This window comes from Clytia hemisphaerica, unplaced genomic scaffold (genome assembly GCF_902728285.1).
Source record: "Clytia hemisphaerica strain Z4C2 unplaced genomic scaffold, Clytia hemisphaerica genome assembly, whole genome shotgun sequence".
NCBI lineage: Eukaryota > Metazoa > Cnidaria > Hydrozoa > Leptothecata > Clytiidae > Clytia > Clytia hemisphaerica.
In genome coordinates this window covers 1,121,010-1,138,942 of record NW_027103839.1, presented here as the reverse complement: position 1 = coordinate 1,138,942, position 17,933 = coordinate 1,121,010, and the positions used below count along the sequence as shown (strand labels likewise).

Here is a 17,933-nt window from a genome sequence, read left to right as displayed (position 1 = left end):
GTTGAACCCGATTGCTTTATTGCTTTTTCTATCCTTATTATATCAGCCTGTCAGCTGGACAGAAAAAAAGCACAATTTTTTTTGAAATATTGTTTGTATGATGACTTCAAATACTCCAACTAATGGAGGTTCAGGATCCTCAACCAAAGTTGACTGCACCAGGGCAAATCAAAATGTTTGGCTTGTAAAGGTAGGAAAATTTATTTTTTTGTTTTATTAGAATTTTTAATCTAGCCAGACAATCTCAATTGAACAGAACGGAATCAACGATCGAACCAGTCAGTCAAGAACAAGTGCAAATTAGGATACTTTCGGCCAATCTCTCCTAACTAGGAGAGTTGTATCCTAATTTGGAGATTTAGGTATCCTAGATAGGAGACGACCCACGGCATGGCCTGAACATGTTCAGGCCTCTTGATTAATACTTTTTAAAAATGGGCCGCGCGGGCCCGCGCAGTTTCGGACCATGTTCGAGCCGGATGCTCTTATATCGGATGGCCAATAGTCACCTTCATTTTTTTATTTTATTTTTTTATCCACGGATCGCTGATAGTCACTTTTCCGGGGGTTAGGTAGGGTCAGGGTTGCTAGTAACGGCTTGTCACTGTGCCGGGTGCATACTCGGCGCCTTGGGCCCCGCAGGGTTGCTAGTAACGGCTGGAATTTCAGTCAGGTTTAAAAAAGGGGTACTGTTACCCATATTATAATAATATTACCCCCTTCTTTTGCCAGTTCGGTATAATATTTGAGGGGTTTTAATGTGCGGCGATGGCTCAACGGATAGAGCGCTGGCTTCCGAATCTGAAGGTCTTTCTTTGGTGGTAGTTCGATTCCCACTCGGTGCGAAAATTAGACTGGTCGAAATTGATGGACAAATGATTGACAGGTATGAAAACTCAGTCAGAAATGAGAAACTAAGTCTCAGAAACTCAGACAGTCAGAAAAAAGAAAAATAGGACAAGAGATAGGAAAGAAAACAAGGTGACGATTGGCCATCCGATATAACATCTACCGTTCGAGCCAGATTTTTGAAAACTTGCTACAATCGCGCGTGTAATTTCAGGACCCAATATTTATATTTTAGATTCCTTATTTTAGCAAACAAATTTAAAAATCTTCATCTTTATTCAAAATATATATATTGTTCAAATATAAAAGTTAATCATCTATTTTCCAATTAAGTTAGGAAAATTATTAAAAAGAATGATTTGAATCTTACATAATATGGTCTTCTTTTTATTCTTTATCCCGTTCCCTTTTCTCGTGGTCTTCTCCTATTCGAAGCAGAATTTTTCTGGATCGTTTTTTGTACTGTTATACAACTTTGTGAATCAAACTGGTATTTGGAACTTTAAATTTGTCTAATGAAAATATTTAACAATGGATGATGATAAAACCAGGAAAGGTAAATAAAATTAAATTCTACTATTCCTATGATGTTCCTTTTAAAGACATGATAGAAAAAGATACATGGCCCGAACAAAATGTTCGGGCCGATTCAATAATACTTTTTTGTGGCCCCCCGAGCATGGTCCGAACAGGCCCGAACATGTTCGGGCCATGCCGTGGGTCGTGATAGGAGAGCAGGCACTTTGACCTGAATTTTTTAGGGTACTACTTCGATCCGCGTTTGGAAAACCATGCAAACCTTTTCTTCATCAAAATTTGCACCACTGACCAAAATTTCAAGTAATTTCTCTGGCGGGTTCCTCCAAAATTAATATCCTTAGCCGTTAAGGTTCAGACCCCCTCCCCCTCTACGTCTTAGCGGCCAAGAAAATTCTTCAAAAGTAAATACTTTTCACTGGTCCATGGCCGCCATGTTCTTTCGATTCGTAATCCTCGAAGTTCTTCTTTTCGCACGGAAAAAACATGTGGTTTTGAGCCGTGACCTTTCAATTTTGAAACTGCAAGCCCCGCAGCCAGTCAAGGACACCTTCAAATTAGCCTATCATGGGCTGATTAGCCTATCATAGGCTATTTAGACTATTTTATATAGGCTATTTAGCCGAAAATCGATAAAAACCTCAATTTCTGACGAAATATAAATAGTCGCGTCTATTTTTCACCATTACTTCATTGTCCAAAGCCAAAAGAATCTTTTTCACTTAAACTGATATAATATTCAATTTTGGAAACAGAAATATGAATAAATTTATTATCCATCGGCTAACTAACCGATTATAGGCTAATTTTCTGATAATAAAGTGCCGTGTACAAAAACACAATGTTTGTTAAAAAAAATTTTTTTTTTTCAAGAAGCCCGATTTCCTTACCCTGCGCATGCGCGCATGCGCAGTACCAAAAAGTGGAATATTTCCTAAACCAAAATTGACCCAAAGTCAAAATTTGTCATGAACATTTCTCTGACAATGAGAAACCATGTATTCCTTAGAGAAGATGCGACTATTTATATTTCGTCAGAAATCAAGGTTTTTATCGATTTTCGGCTAAATAGCCTATATAAAATAGTCTAAATAGCCTATGATAGGCTAATCAGCCTATGATAGGCTAATTTGAAGGTGTCCTTGACTGGGCAGCAAGTCAGGGCGGGATGGGTGGAGCAAGGAGTCAACTGAGGCAGAGGGAAAAATTTGCGACTTTCGTCACGTGACCAGTCATTTTTCTCGCATTAATTGGTGACCGGGAATAAGGTGAATGTCGTGTGGTTGCTTTGGTCTTAGCCTTTCTTCACATGTTTCTACTTTTTGGACTGATGAAATTTGTAAGTGAGATTTTCCTTTTTTTTTAAACTTTTTTAACGGCATTGCAGTGACCCCCTCCCACCCCTTACGGCAAGAAGCCGTTAAAAAAAAGGAAAATCGTTTGTCGACGGCCCCTTAATAATCTGCCGTTCAGAGCCTAAAATTTTGCGAACACGAGCTAAAGATTTGTTTTTCTTTTTAAGGAACGGCCCGCCACGGTCCGAATTTCAAAATGGTAGCCGTAAAGAAAGAAGGGGCTTGGGTGATTTTCGCGCGAACAAAGCATTCGCGTATGCTAGTTAGCACATTTGAGTGGTTTTGGGCTATAGTTTTGCATTCCGCCAGCCAAACTCGATGAAATTCAGTACACAATCTCATTTGCTTATTATTTACATCTTGGAAGTGGTAAGATAAGATGGCGCAAATGTCTCTGGTTGGTGAAAAGCACAGTTTTTTTTATTTTTACTATCCTAATTAGGATGTTGATTGCTATTTTGGATACTTTTTTGTATCCAATTTAAGATACTCTTCTAGTTAGGAGAGATTGCCGAAGGTATCCTAATTTGCACTTGTTCTTGACTGCCAGTTGAACCAAATCGAACGCAATCGACTGATTGAGACTCGATTGTCGAACGCAGCTACAATATAATAATAAGCTGCTATCTATATAGGCGTATATAAATAATATGTTCTGTTTGCACCATACAACATCCACAAAATAGACCTTTTTTCAAAGAGGACGTCGTGTTGAATAATTATGTAGTCCAGCCATAAAAACAATGATAGAGCCATGCATAATTACTGTATCATGCATATTGTAATAATTATGCATGGTTTTATCATTGTTTTTCTGCTGGACTACATAGTTATTCAACAAGGTGGCCTCTTTGAAAAAAGGTACCTATCCAGTCAGTCGGTCGGTAGCAAACTTTTTCGGATTTTTTAAATTTTGTAACTTGGTCTAATGTCATAACTTGGTCTAATGTCGACACCCCTCCTCTACTTTCGACACCCTTTTTATCAGCTGAAATTTATAGAAAGGTTGAAACTGTTTTTCTTTGCTTAGTTGGTCATCGAAAAATTGTTCTATTTGCGTCACCCGCCCGCATCAAATTTCCCGCTGATTTTCTGGTGCGGAGATGCGGAAAAAAATCTGGGAAAAGCAATTTGTTCTTTTAAAGTATAGCTTTTTTCTCAATTGCTCTGACGACCATCGAAAAACTGTTACTGACGAGATTAAAAAAACCCGGGAATGTTTTTGTCCGTCGCCCGCCCGCATGCATTTTTAACACCCGTTGCGACGCGAACAGAGCATTTTTTCGACGACCGTCTTAGTGGTCAAAGAGGAATAATCCTTTTTAAATAAACAGTGATTCAAGCTTTCATATATTATTCCTTTCTCTAAAGACAGTGTAGACCTAACTCTTCGTACTAAAATTACAGGAAACACATATTTGGACTTTGTACCCTATGCTGCACGCCAGCACTGAAGCTGAAGTCCTGGAAAAGCGGGGTAAAAATCAGTTTTTTGCAGTTTGCAAAAAAACGCCACATAGAAGATCTTTCAAATTCAGTATGTGAATAGAGCAGTAAAAAATACAACTTTTCTTTTTTTCCTTTTTTTTGCAAAAGTTCTAGAAATGAAAATAAAAGGATAATGATAATTGAATACTATCCACTGATGATCCGGAGCCCCATCGCAAAAGCTAGAATCGCTTTGCGTACTCTTTGCTTGAGAAAATGATCGACAGATTAAATTTTTTACCCGCACGAGAGTTCGCGAGCGTTCTGCGAGCATTCTTGGCTCGGACGGTGTTAAAATTTGTTTAGATGGTCAGCGCAGCCCTTGAATTTTGCTGACGGTTGGTCTTTTTTTGTAAAATGCTGCTACTGTATTCTGTTGATTATGATTACGGAGATAATTAATTCTGGCAACTTTCTGAAAAAAGTTTTGAAATTATCTCCATTATTTTAAAAATATAAACTGAGCAAGCCGTAGCGAAATTGAGAATGCTGACGAAACAATGATGTAAGTGAATGAGAAAATTTATAGTTTCATCGATTTTTGATAATTTTTAAACTTTGACGTTAAGAGGTGAGGGTGGGGGGGGATTGTTTTCAAATTAGTCATAGCTGAGATGCTGAATAAACAATACTGTGGCCTATCTATTGGCAAATCGCACCCATAATCAACGACGAAAAAGGTTGCCAAATCAACAAAATCATCATAACACGAAACGGTATTGTAAAACTCCTTAACAATTTTGGCCAAACAAAAGCAAGCGGACCAGACAATTTTGCATCACGACTACTCTAAAAGATTGTCGGAACAAGTTGCAGGTGCTTACGTTCTGCTGTTTAATGTATCATTAAAACAATCATCCAAACAACTATAACCCCATACTCAAAGGTAACAACAAATCTAAATCAAACTCAGAAAACTACCGACCAGTGAGTCTCACTTCCATTTCGTGTAAATTCCTAGAGTTCTACATAGTCATATTATAAAATACCTGCTGTAGGAACAGAAAATACTATCCACGCTCATTACATACCGACCAACCAACAACTGGCTCGTTTTGGAAACGAAAAAAATGTAAAATTTAGAACTTAACTTTATTTGAAATTTTTGGATTTAGATGCAGAAAGCAAGGTAAATGTTGATCTTGATCATAGTGTACTTTATTAAAAAAATTTTCCTTTGTATTGATTCTAAAAGGTTTTTTTCTAATGGTTCGAAAAATTGTGACGTGATATACTTTTTTTCATAAGAACCAGTAAAATCTTTCTGAGACTTGGCTGTTCTTATTATTTTGGCACTTTGAGCCTCAAATTGTTCTTATCCTGTTCTTATTTATAGGGTGTAATTGAGGTATTTTAGGCGTTATACCCAATTTTTTGCTACTTTAACCCCTAAATTGCTTGAAATTGAGTGATTTCAGGCTCAACATTGTTCTTTGATTATTCTTATTTTTGGCGATTTTGAGCCTCATTGTTCTTATGAAATTGTTCTTATGAAATGAATAATAATGAATGGGGTCGTATAGTAATCAAAAATACTTCAAAGTGTGAGTTGTTTATTGCAATTAGCATATAGTTTGTCCAACATTATTCAGAATCTGTGATTGCGAACGTATAGAAAAATGAGATGGCTTTCCAGGGATTGGTAATCTTTCTAAAAAGAGAGGGTAGAGTTAAGTAGGGAGGGTCAGAGACTGGATGAAAATTTAATGAAATTTTTACTTTAATAAACATTTCAATTTTTACTGATAATGGTGATCGGAAGACACCGAAACGTCTAAAATATGTTTTGAATTTTATTCAAATAAAATGAAAACGCTTCTGTGCTTGAACTTCACGTTGAAAATATTCAGGAGGATCAATCAATTTAATAATGAAATTTTTCATTTCGATAATTTGCTAAAATTAAAACACTCGCATTACCAAAATGCATCTTAAACATGAAATTTATAATCAAATTTTGATCTACCAACCTGGGTAGTTTATCTTAATGTGCATAGCCTTTAGAGTAAATGCGTGTCATAATCAGAATCTTTTTGGGGATTTATTTTTCTTGAGTTCAACACAGTATCTTTTCCCGGCCTTTGTTTTAATTAAATCCATGATTTCTAAATTGAAAAAGGAAAATTGAACAATACACAAGTTGCAAAAATAAAGTTTGAAGTCAAATCACGCTTTTACTCAAAATTTGTATGTGCTTATTACATGACCTTCATTTCTGATTCGTTCGAATTCATTGATACAAATAAAGTAATTAAATGCAAGTTGTATACCAAGTAACATGGGAATAAAATCACGTGAACTTTTTCGAGTGATCACATGTTTTGAATGCACTGCTATAATTTTGCAACCCGTGTATTTTGAGTCAAAAAGGGGGGGGGTTTCCAGATCTTATAAAGGTGTAATAAAATCTAAAGTGATTTTTTCTTGTAGAACTTAATCGCGATTTATCTTTTTTCTTGGGAAACCTCCTTGCTTCCAAACATCTGAAGCTCATATATTTCCAATTCTAAGTCTTTCAAAAAGAGTTCGCTGGAAATATCAGGAGGTATTTTTAGTGAGGGTCACAATCTCGGAGAATTTAAAGATAATTCTGTTTTTCTTCAAAAATACCATGATTTTTTATACCCATAAAAGTTCAAGAATACAATTTAGAAATATAACTAGTCCTAAAAAATAAAATTATTCCCCATTTGATCGTATCGAAATCTTCAGTTTGTTCGTTTTGCGGTTTTGGTTTCCTTTTTCCGAGCTTCTAGAAAGAAGAAAAAAAAGTTTTGTATCGTTAGTTTTTTAGTTTTCTCATGATGTCTATTTGATCTCAAAATGTAAACAAAGAAGGGACCTATGGGTTTCAAGTATAAAAAACTCTTAGCTTTTTCATTATTCGTAGTAACCACTGGCTGCATCATTTGAAAATTCCATGGTGTGGTCAATCACACTCCTAAAACCTTAATTTTAGTAATTTAGACGTGTGATTAGGAGTGCTATGCTCAACTTTGAGTTGTAAAACTAATTTTATGGTTTGCAATAAATCGCACTCCTAAGACATTTCAGGTGTGTGTGGAGGTGTGCGCGTACTATCGCACGCCTCAAATGATACAGCCTGCCACGCTCCAGGAAAACAGAAGTCTTGTAAATTAATTTCAAATAAAGGGTTGAGTTTTTATAAGATTTTTATAATTTGGTCATTTGACGTAATAGAAATGACGAATTCTTTAGAGAAAGCAGCAAAATTGTTTTTTATACAGGTTAACGACCAACCAAAATGAAATAAGAGCTTGTAAAAACTCTAACCTGTCCCTGAATAAAAAGTTTGATTTCTTGCATTTTGTTAGGATCATATCATACCTTTTCGTTCTTCATTAGAGCTTACGGCGCGTCATCATCTCGACAAACTCGGGTTCGACTTCCTTGCCATTATACCAAGAGATTTCCCCATTGCTGGTTCCCTTGGTAAATTTGTAATCTCCAGTCAAAAGCGTGGTGTAACAATCATTGAACCACCAGCCAACTCTTCCGTAGTAAGTCGAACAATGGCCAAAATAGTTGTCATTATCCTGATCATACGTTGAAAACTTCATGTTGTTATGGCGACCAAGAAATCCGGTTAAATGGGATGCGTTGCCTGACACACTGCTGATCTTCAATGTGTATTTGCTCGCCTCATCTCCAATTTCAAAAGTATCATATTTTGCATAAACTGGTTTTGTTTGTCCTTTCATTCGCATATTGATGAGCAGTGTGGAGCTTTTGGGCGCAAAGGTGGGTTTGGTGAGATCGTGCATATTTTCATTTCCGAACCAAAATTCGGTTAAAAGTTTTCCAAATCCGAACTTGTAATCTTTCCAGGGTCTTTGAAAATTGACAGAACCATCTTGGCGACGCATGATTGTTGTGAAACCACCTCCTTCACTGGTTTGATCGCAAAAAACGGTAATGTTCCTTGCTTGTCCAGGGCGTATTCTGTACAAACCATTCTTTCGAAAGCCAGCTTGTGAGAATGCAAGACAGTCCTTCATTGGTACAACATCAGTACAATCATATACATCACTGTCTTCGATTGGTACGCAAGGGAAATAATATTTTTGAAGCTTTTTCAGATATCCAACTTCACCCTTTAGATGTTGAAGTTCTTTTTGCAGTTGTTTTGTAGATTGTTTCAACATAATGACATTTTGTTGAAGGTCTGTGAAGGTCTGTGATTTGCCCAATAATTGACCCAATAATCGTCCAGCAGTTTGATTGGTTGAGGTTGAAGAAGCTTGAAAGATACAAACGAATAATTGAATGCTTATGATCGCCAACATTTTTGAATCTTAAAAGTTGAAAATATAGTAGCTTCTCGCTTGAGATGAAATTTCCGTAAAAAGATTCACCTTTTATAAATTTCTCTACATATTCTAGGTGATCGAGTTGAGGTAATTTGTTTTGTCTCGATTTTGAGGAAGATTTTTTTTTCAAGAAAACATTATGTAAGATGATTTCACAATTCTAGAGAAAACGTTTTGAAATCTCTTTATTTTCTCTATATTTGTTTGTTAATGCCTAACCATTAACAAGCAATGCTTAGAAATCTCTAATTAATATTGCAAATGGGTACAAACACGCCATGACCAATACACTGATAAAAAACCTTCTATATGCTGGATGATTTGTATGCGAACATTTTCAATTTCGTGCATATCGAGCTTTGTCGCAACTATGCAATTATCGGGGAAAAGTCATATTTGACAAATAACCTCTCCTCTCGCAAATAAAAAATTCTCCGTTAAAAACACGTGCCTTTATCAAATATTTTTCTGTCGACGGAAGTATTTTGTATTAGCTGACGAATCTTAAATATTTTGAAATTATTTGTACATAGTAATAATATGGTTTGGAGGATGATTTGGAAATAATAGTCCCGAAGGTTCATTGAAAATATTTCAAAATAGACCATGTTATTCCACGTTAATTATTATGACTAAATTAAAATTCAGCCACTCCTCTTTTTTTTTTACTTTTGTGCACAATTCTTTTTCAATCTTCCTTTTTATTTTTGCCCCCGCAGGAGCGCAGCGATGAGGAGGCACTCATAGTTTCATACATAGGACATATTGGACAGGATATTGGACTGGAATCTCGAATCTTTGCGTTTTTGTGTTTGTTCGTAATTTGATTTCCGGCCAATTAATTGTTCCGCAAAAATATTGCGGTAAATTATACAGTGGTAAATGGGTAAATGTTATACATATTTTCATATTACGTTATATGCTATTACCATTATTACATATTACATTTTATTAGTTTTGATTTAGCATTGAAAAGCTGAAGCGAGTGTTATAAATGCAAATTATAACAGTGTATAGTAATTAAACCATAACATGAATTACAATATTACTTGTGCAAATCAAAACAAACAAAATGGCAGACTGGTTATGATTTTCAATTCTTTTCCCAGAATCTTTAAAGAAATTTGCTCAAGTTTTCAAATGTACATTTGATGTTTATTTTTGTTCAAACTGTAATTTATCTTTGTCTGTTATTTTATTAATAGCTAACAGAGGCGGTGCGAATGCGCAGAAGGCTTTTGTCGCAAATTATTGAGAGATGAACATAGCACCTTAAAGAAAATTACCATTTGTAGATAGAGCTTTACCGTAAATAAACCTTCTTTTCGAAGCACCAAATAATTAATTTTGCTGACTTGAATACTTCGGGAATCATAATGTAGCCGAACTAGAGTCGCGTTGAAAAGCACGCGAATTCAAGTCTTGGTTTTTGCGAAGCGAATATTTATCAGTCGAGTACTATTGCAAATTAGGAGAAATGCGGGTATTTCGCTTAAATAGGATGAATTATCCTAAATAAGATAAAATCGATAGCTTAGTTAGGAGAAATAGAAGAAAAAGTTGATTTTCTGAACAACTTCAGAGATCCGCGTCTTTTTAACTCTCTGAATCAATTAAAATCATAAAGAAGATCATGTTAGGCCAAATGTTAGCTTCTTATCAGCGCGGAGTGAAAAAATATTAAACATTTATCCTATTTTGGATAAAATATACAAATTAGGAGAAATAATGCTTTTGTTACACGCTTTACCGTATGAAAAATATGAGCGTGAATGAAAAGTGTCGAAGGACGAGAAAGTGTTCATTCTCCTTGACACAAACCACACAAACGTAAATTGCGCAAATGTGTCTACTACAATAGGATAAGTTTATTTATATCTAAGTTTCTATTTCTTCAAAACATCGTTACGAGCAAAGTTTTTACTAAGAGAGTTTGATGCATAAAATCTGAAGTTTGTCAAAAGTTGAATAACTTCTGAACGCACGCTGACTGATGGATCAGACTTCACAAGCATACTATACTGGCTCCAAATTTCTTAAATTTTAAGACGGCCCCGGCCCAAAACGGAGGTTTTCATTGAAATGAAGATTCTGACTTGTAGATTTATCAGAATTAAACGATTTTTGTTTATTTTGAAAGAATGATGGTTATACTTAAAAATGAGCATGTTTTTGCTGGTTTGAGACAGATTCAAAATAACATATTTGCGTCTAAAGGAAATATTTTAACACCAAAATTAGATAAAAATTGCATATAACTCACTCTAGCTCCTTGGATATTGAAAATAAGTTATGAAAACGGGGTATAGGAAACTTTCTACACCTAATGCCGTTCAGAAAATGCAAATACATCTGTGACTTTAGAGGCTGGGTAAAAGATATAGCATCTTGAAGGTCACCAGTATTTTGGAGCCCTAGAATCAGCATTGACAAAACCGAAAATTCTAAATATGAGAAAAAGCAAAAAATCTTGGAATTCTACTCCTATCACCTTGAGTTAATAGTTTATAACAAAAAATTAACATTATAATATATATAAAAATTTTCGCTGAATCAGCAAAAACGGCAAATTCTGTCATTTTTTTGCAAAATATAGGAGAAAAAATATCTTTAAAGCTTAATATTTTCAGTTTCAGTTAAGCTTTTTTTCTAAAATTTTCACAGCTTATTCCATACATGAATGGAACTATTTTCAAAAGAGATTTTTTTTCAAAAACTTGATTAAGACGTTGTTAAATCAAAATTGTCATTTTGAAAATTTCTAAATTTTCAGTTTGGACTTGAAATATTTCATAAAAATCATAAATTTTACATCCATCCGGTCGTAAATTTAAGGGAAAACACAAATATGTTCATAGTTTTTCCCCCTATTACCACTGGGCTTAATAATTTAATTTTTAACTACACCTCCGTTTTGGGGGCCCCAAACCTGCATTTTGACAACCAGGGGTATACTGTAAAAATTTTATTAAATAAATTAATGCCCAAAACCCTCTAAATCATATTTCAAAACTATGGTCAAAATTTTGTATTCATATCTTAAAGATATCTCAAGAAATCGCTAAAATTTCAAACCTCCGTTTTGGGGGCCATTAGAAAAAAGCTACCTATCTTTAAGCGATTGAAAAATATTGTTGAAATTGAAAATTTTGAAAAAGAGCTTCCAGGAAATAAAGCAGAGATGTTAAAGGTTTTCATGCAGCAAAAATCTTTGTAAAATCTCTTTTCCTCTAGATTTGAGAGGAATTTCAAATTTGATCGCCGTTTTGGGGGCCACATACTGTATAGTAGGCTTCGCCACTTTGGAAAATACAGGCATACAGGAAAACTGGGAGGCGGGAGGCGGGAGGCTGAACCGGGAGCCGGGAGTCGGGAGGCTGAAATCGAAAGTGGGAGGCGGGAGGCTGAAAACGAAAGTGGGAGGCGGGAGGCTAAAATCGAAAGTGGGAGGCGGGAGGCTAAAATCGAAAGTGGGAGGTGGGAGGCTCAAAACGAAAGTGGGAGGCGGGAAGCTAAAATCGAAAGTGGGAGGCGGGAGGCTCAAAACGAAAGTGGGAGGCGGGAGGCTGAAAACAAAAGTGGGAGGCGGGAGGCTGAAAACAAAAGTGGGAGGCGGGAGGCTGAAAACAAAAGTGAGAGGCTCAATTATAAGGCCACGCACAAACTTTTTTGGTCAAGAGATAGGTAACAAAGAGCTGAGAAAAATCAGATCATTTATTTTTTATAAACACACACAATCCATCAAAAAAAATATTTCAAATAGTATGTTATGTTTCCGTTCAAAAAAAGTGTTTCCCTGATTTACGTTTTCGGCAAAACATTCCCTAACGGATTTCTACAACCTAGCATCGCTTATGGCTAGCGCTAAGCAAGTATCAGTTGTTATTCTGATCGGAATAGTCTCAAATGATTACGCTAGTATCGACAAAATAACAATGAAAATCCTGCCTAATGCGCGAATGAAAATGTTTTACGCAATTACATTACGTCATTTTTTATTACTTTTTATGGTAATATAAAACCATATGCTCTAGCTTTACAGATACGATTAATTAGCTCAGTCTGTAGAGCATTTGGTTTAAGGTCACATGGTCCAGGGTTCGATTCCCCCACACGTATTTTTTTTTCTATTCTAAACTAATCTATCCACAGGGATTAAAAATATTTCAGACCTAATCAAAAATATTGATTTTTCAAGCACGGAGGTCGAGAAATTTATCTTTTTAAATAGCAGATCTTGTTGTTGTCCTTTAATCGTTTGATACTTTTGATACAATTTTCATCCAAAATCTGTCTTTGAATCACAAAGTTCCAATACACTTTCCTCGAGATATACACGGGGGGGATATTGGCAAAAAGGGGTACGGATGCTCCGGGGGGGGGGGTACTAGGTTTGCGAGGTGACAGGTATGTCCGAGGCAAAAATCGAAAATCGCCCCTTTGAGAGACAAAATTTTGATGATTTTGGGACCTTTGAGAGATTTTTTTCCCTAAATTTAGTTTAAAAGTCTGTACTAGACGGACACGGTCCTCCGCCTACTTTGAAGTGTTAAAAATTGGTTGGCTAGTCAGACAGGCTAATAACGTTTTTTCTGAAACAAATATTCTTTTGACACTTTTTGCCGGACAAAATCGGTTCGGAAAAACTGGAGCAACCTTCGATTGCCTTATCGGACTTTTTAATTGTTGGACTAGAACATGTCGGATGCATGACTTTTGAAGACTTCTCCCCCCAGTTTGTGAAATCATCATTCTGAACAGTTTTCCAAGAGAAAAATAAATAAAATCTGTATTTCCAATTAAATAAGACAGGCTATGAATTTTCCCATAGGAAATTGATTTTCTGTGTGTTTCTCAAGGGAATAATAATCTTCTTTTTCAAAAAGAAAAATTCAACTAATGATTGCTCAAGGAATTTCAGTTATTTTGTATTTTTTGCAAGGGAAATACCTTTTCTTTCAAAAGAAAATCAATAAAGACAGAAATGATTTCCTTTGGAAATTAGCTATAGGGAACAATTGATTTTCCATGATTTTCTTGGGAAAGAACGGAACAAACGCAACAACTAATTTTCCTCAGAAAATACGGACCAGTGATTTTCCTTGGAAAATACGATCTAGTGATCTTCCTTGGAAAATACGCAATAACTAATTTTCCTTGGAAAATACGCAACAACTAATTTTCCTTGGAAAATACGCAACAACTAATTTTCCTTGGAAAATACACAACAACTATTTTCCTCAGAAAATACGGACCAGTGATTTTCCTTGGAAAATACGGTCTAGTGATCTTCCTTGGAAAATACGCAATAACTAATTTTCCTTGGAAAATATGCAACAACTAATTTTCCTTGGAAAATACGATCTAGTGATCTTCCTTGGAAAATACGCAATAACTAATTTTCCTTGGAAAATACGCAACAACTAATTTTCCTTGGAAAATACGCAACAACTAATTTTCCTTGGAAAATACACAACAACTATTTTCCTCAGAAAATACGGACCAGTGATTTTCCTTGGAAAATACGGTCTAGTGATCTTCCTTGGGAAATACGCAATAACTAATTTTCCTTGGAAAATATGCAACAACTAATTTTCCTTGGAAAATACGCAACAACTAATTTTCCTTGGAAAATACGCAACAACTATTTTCCTCAGGAAATAGGGACCAGTGATTTTCCTTGGAAAATACGGTCTAGTGATCTTCCTTGGAAAATACGCAATAACTAAATTTCTTGGGAAAATACGCAACAACTAATTTTCCTTGGAAAATACGCAACAACTATTTTCCTCAGAAAATACGGACCAGTGATTTTCCTTGGAAAATATGGTCTAAAGTCTATTCACGATAAGTGTGCACTCTTTTTTCATTTACCTATAACTTTTGAAGAAATTCTTCAATCTTTATAAATTTGGTATCATTGGAAACATATTAGTTAGTGGAACAATTTAGAATAAAAAAATCTTTAAAATAATTCTAAAAATGAAGATGAAAATGAAGAAGAAAAAAATGAAGATCTTGTAGAAAAGTGCTATAACTATTATTTTCACTGAAGTGAAACCTTGATTATCGAACGTCATCACTGTGAAAAGATTTCTCAAAAATAATCATTAAGTCAAAAGATATCAAACAAAGTTATAAGCTAATTGACGTCTAAAAACGCTGTTTTCTGCTGTTTTCTGCTGTTTTTTGGGGTCAACCACTTATTAACTTTGTATCATAACTTTGTATTGAATATATATTTTAGTGAAATTTCTTCGCAGTGATGACCTCCAAAGATCAAAGAATCTCTCCAGTGAAAATGAAAGTTATAGCACTTTTCTACAAGATCTTCATTATTTTCTTCTTCATTTTCATCTTCATTTTTAGAATTCTTTTGAAGATTTTTTTATTTCAAATTGTTCCACTCACAAATATCTCTCTAACGATACCAAATTTATAAAGATTGAAGAATTCCTTCAAAAGTTATAGGTAAACGAAAAAAGAGTGCACACTTATCGTGAATAGACTTTAGTGATCTTCCTTGGAAAATACGCAATAACTAAATTTCCTTCGAAAATACGCGATAACTAATTTTCCTTGGAAAATAAGGGACAACTAGTTTTCCTTGAATTAATTATTTTAATCTTCTTATCTTCTAATCTTTCTTATCCTTTCGGGCTGACCTTCCAGCACAGCTGGTTTATTTCCTTTAATCCTAGGAAGCGTTTCTCTTTATAAAAATAATTTTACATAAAAATATAGCATGCTTTTGTTTCGAAACTGCTGATGCAAGATTTAATTACAAAATAATATAACATGATAGTTTTCGAGTGTTATATATATTTAGTGCAATCGGCTCTTGCATGTTGGAAATAATCTAAAATCATTTCTTTAAGAAGTCAATACCTTGACAGGGTAAAATTATTCAAGTCATGGCAAAATAAAGGTCTTATCATTATCATTGTTCACTTCTCTTGCACATCAGCTGCGTGGCCGAGTGGATAAGTCGATGAAACGGCAACTTAAGGGTAATGATTATAGAGAGTTTGAATCCTATACGGGTGCGACGAAAATTGTGTTATTTTGTCTGTTTTGTCAACATTGATCAAACAACATTGATTTTTTGCCGCACATACTGTCAATTGGTAACCCCCATCGTCTTTTTTTATTATATCTTATAAACACTTTTTTCAGAACCACGATGAAAAGAAAAGCAAAACTGACTGAATATGCTGCCAAAAAAGTGATTGACAGGTCTAGAAAATGATTGACAGGCCCGGGTTAGATATTTCCGTGAGCAATCTCGTTATATTTATCAAAAAGTAATATACTTGTGGAAAGCCCAATTATTCTACTTTTTCGAATGCTGTGTCATGGAATTTTTTTAACAATTTAATAGAACGGGGTTGCCTCTGATGTAAACAAACCTCGAGTCCTATCCTGAAAATTGACATTGAGCGTAGAAAAATAGACAAATGAAAGTATTTTCCTTTTTAATTCATATTTCCAATAATTAAAGACTAACTTGAAAACACCAAGAGTGAAATGTAGCTAAATGATTAGAACGCCTTGCGACTTAGAATTTTTTTTCAAAACTGAAAATTTGACCCCGGCTTGAACTACCAAAGTCCCTTATCAATGATTCTGAGTCCGGCACGCTAGCTATGTACTATCGAGCCGATATGAATTTGCGTAATTCAAAAATCCTTATAAAAAACACTACCTTAAGGGAAGAAATTTTCGCGAGAAGAAATTTTCGCGGAAGAAATTTTCGCGGAATTTAATTTCGCGAATTTGGGTGTAATTCGCGAAATTAAATTCCGCGAAACACACCAAAATTGTTAAATCGCGAAATTCGATTTTTTTTTCTTCTTCTTTTATTTTGTTGTTTTTGACCAGGTATAACCAAAAAATATGGACACAATTGATTTTTATGCATAATAACGTGTATTTCTTATCAAATATAAACAAATATAAATAACTCCGTGATGGTTAAAAGTTAATTTAAGTTGATAACTTCTTCTTAATCGCGAAATTAAATTCCGTGAAACTTTTGAAATCGGCTCATTCGCGAAATTAAATTCCGCGAAATTTGCCATTTTGAAACTCTGATTCGCGAAATTAAATTCCGCGAAAATTTCTTCTCGCGAAAATTTCTTCCCTTAAGGTACTGCATATACGGGTGAACTGACCTAGGACCTCATGGGCTAGGCTAACTGTTTAGATCAATTACATACTCCAGGCTCCGTAAGGATCCTTATTATAATTGAAAAAGCGTATACTAACAAACGATACGGAACGTCGTGAGAGTGCTTTTTAAACCGTTGTCTTTGTTTATCTTCACAAGATTTTGTTTATCTTTGCAACTTGGTTCTCGCTTTCGGCCTTTCGTCTATTCGTTTTCAGCCTATATCACCTTCGATTTCAGCCTCCCGACTCCCACCTCCCGCCTCCCACTTTCGTTTTCAGCCTCCCGCCTCCCACTTTCAATTTCAGCCTCCCGCCTCCCACTTTCGTTTTCAGCCTCCCGCCTCCCACTTTCAATTTCAGCCTCCCGCCTCCCACTTTCGTTTTCAGCCTCCCGCCTCCCACTTTCAATTTCAGCCTCCCGCCTCCCACTTTCGTTTTCAGCCTCCCGCCTCCCACTTTCAATTTCAGCCTCCCGCCTCCCACTTTCGTTTTCAGCCTCCCGCCTCCCGCCTCCCACTTTCGATTTCAGCCTCCCGACTCCCGGCTCCCGGTTCAGCCTCCCGCCTCCCGGCTCCCAGTTTTCCTGTATGCCAAAATACAGCCATTAAAAATGATGCTAATCAAAAATTAACCCCTGTTTTGTGACATTTTTTATGTCATCCACTATTTTGCTCATAGAATGAGGCCATCATGTGGCTTACATGTCAAAATACATCCATGGTTAAGCTGAATAATTTATCTACCTACCTGTTGCAAAAAGAACGAAATTTTGTGGCTTACTCAACTTAAATATTATATTAAAGCATGAAGAGTGAGTAAAATGTGTGGCTGACAGGCAGACCACAAAAAAATACATTTAACAACGCAAAAGTATGTACATTTAACACTTTTTGGAAAATTCAGCCTTTCTTCTTTCAAGTCTAGAAGGTCCCATTCAGAGATCACTTTTCAATATCATGTGGCTTACACTTAAAAAAAAACTAGAATTTTTGATCTGCAGCCACAATTTTGACTCAAATAACAAAAAAAAATGTTTTAATCATGTGTGTCCCAGAAAAAATCCCGCTCTTTGAAGTGAATTTTCTCGAGTTCTATGAATTTCTAAACAATCAATCCTTTTGCATTGGAAAGAGGAAGGATAAAATTAAATTTTGAGGGGTTATTTATCAAATTTAGTCAACTGGATCAAAAGTTAAGCCAA

General features: G+C 35.4%; 2 protein-coding genes across 3 annotated transcripts in view; one reads left to right on the top strand and one right to left on the bottom strand.

Moving 5' to 3' along the window:
* The first annotated feature begins 18 nt into the window (after positions 1 to 18).
* LOC136807400 (general transcription factor IIF subunit 2-like) overlaps positions 19 to 17,933 on the top strand; it is a 90,937-nt gene continuing 73,022 nt past the window's right edge. Inside the window, exon 1 of one of the 2 annotated variants that reach the window (XM_067063980.1) lies at positions 19 to 190. In XM_067063980.1, the coding sequence (XP_066920081.1) occupies positions 98 to 190 (93 nt within the window). In that variant the 5' untranslated portion in view covers positions 19 to 97. The remainder of the gene's footprint in view (positions 191 to 17,933) is intronic. The other variant, XM_067063978.1, reaches the window with a different exon arrangement.
* On the bottom strand, positions 6,845 to 8,551 carry LOC136807457 (fibrinogen-like protein A). The gene is made up of 2 exons (XM_067064037.1): positions 7,578 to 8,551; positions 6,845 to 6,981 (listed from the first exon to the last, which is right to left on the bottom strand). The coding sequence occupies exon 1, from the start codon at positions 8,534 to 8,536 to the stop codon at positions 7,592 to 7,594; it is 945 nt and encodes a 314-aa protein (XP_066920138.1). The 5' UTR covers positions 8,537 to 8,551; the 3' UTR covers positions 6,845 to 6,981; positions 7,578 to 7,591.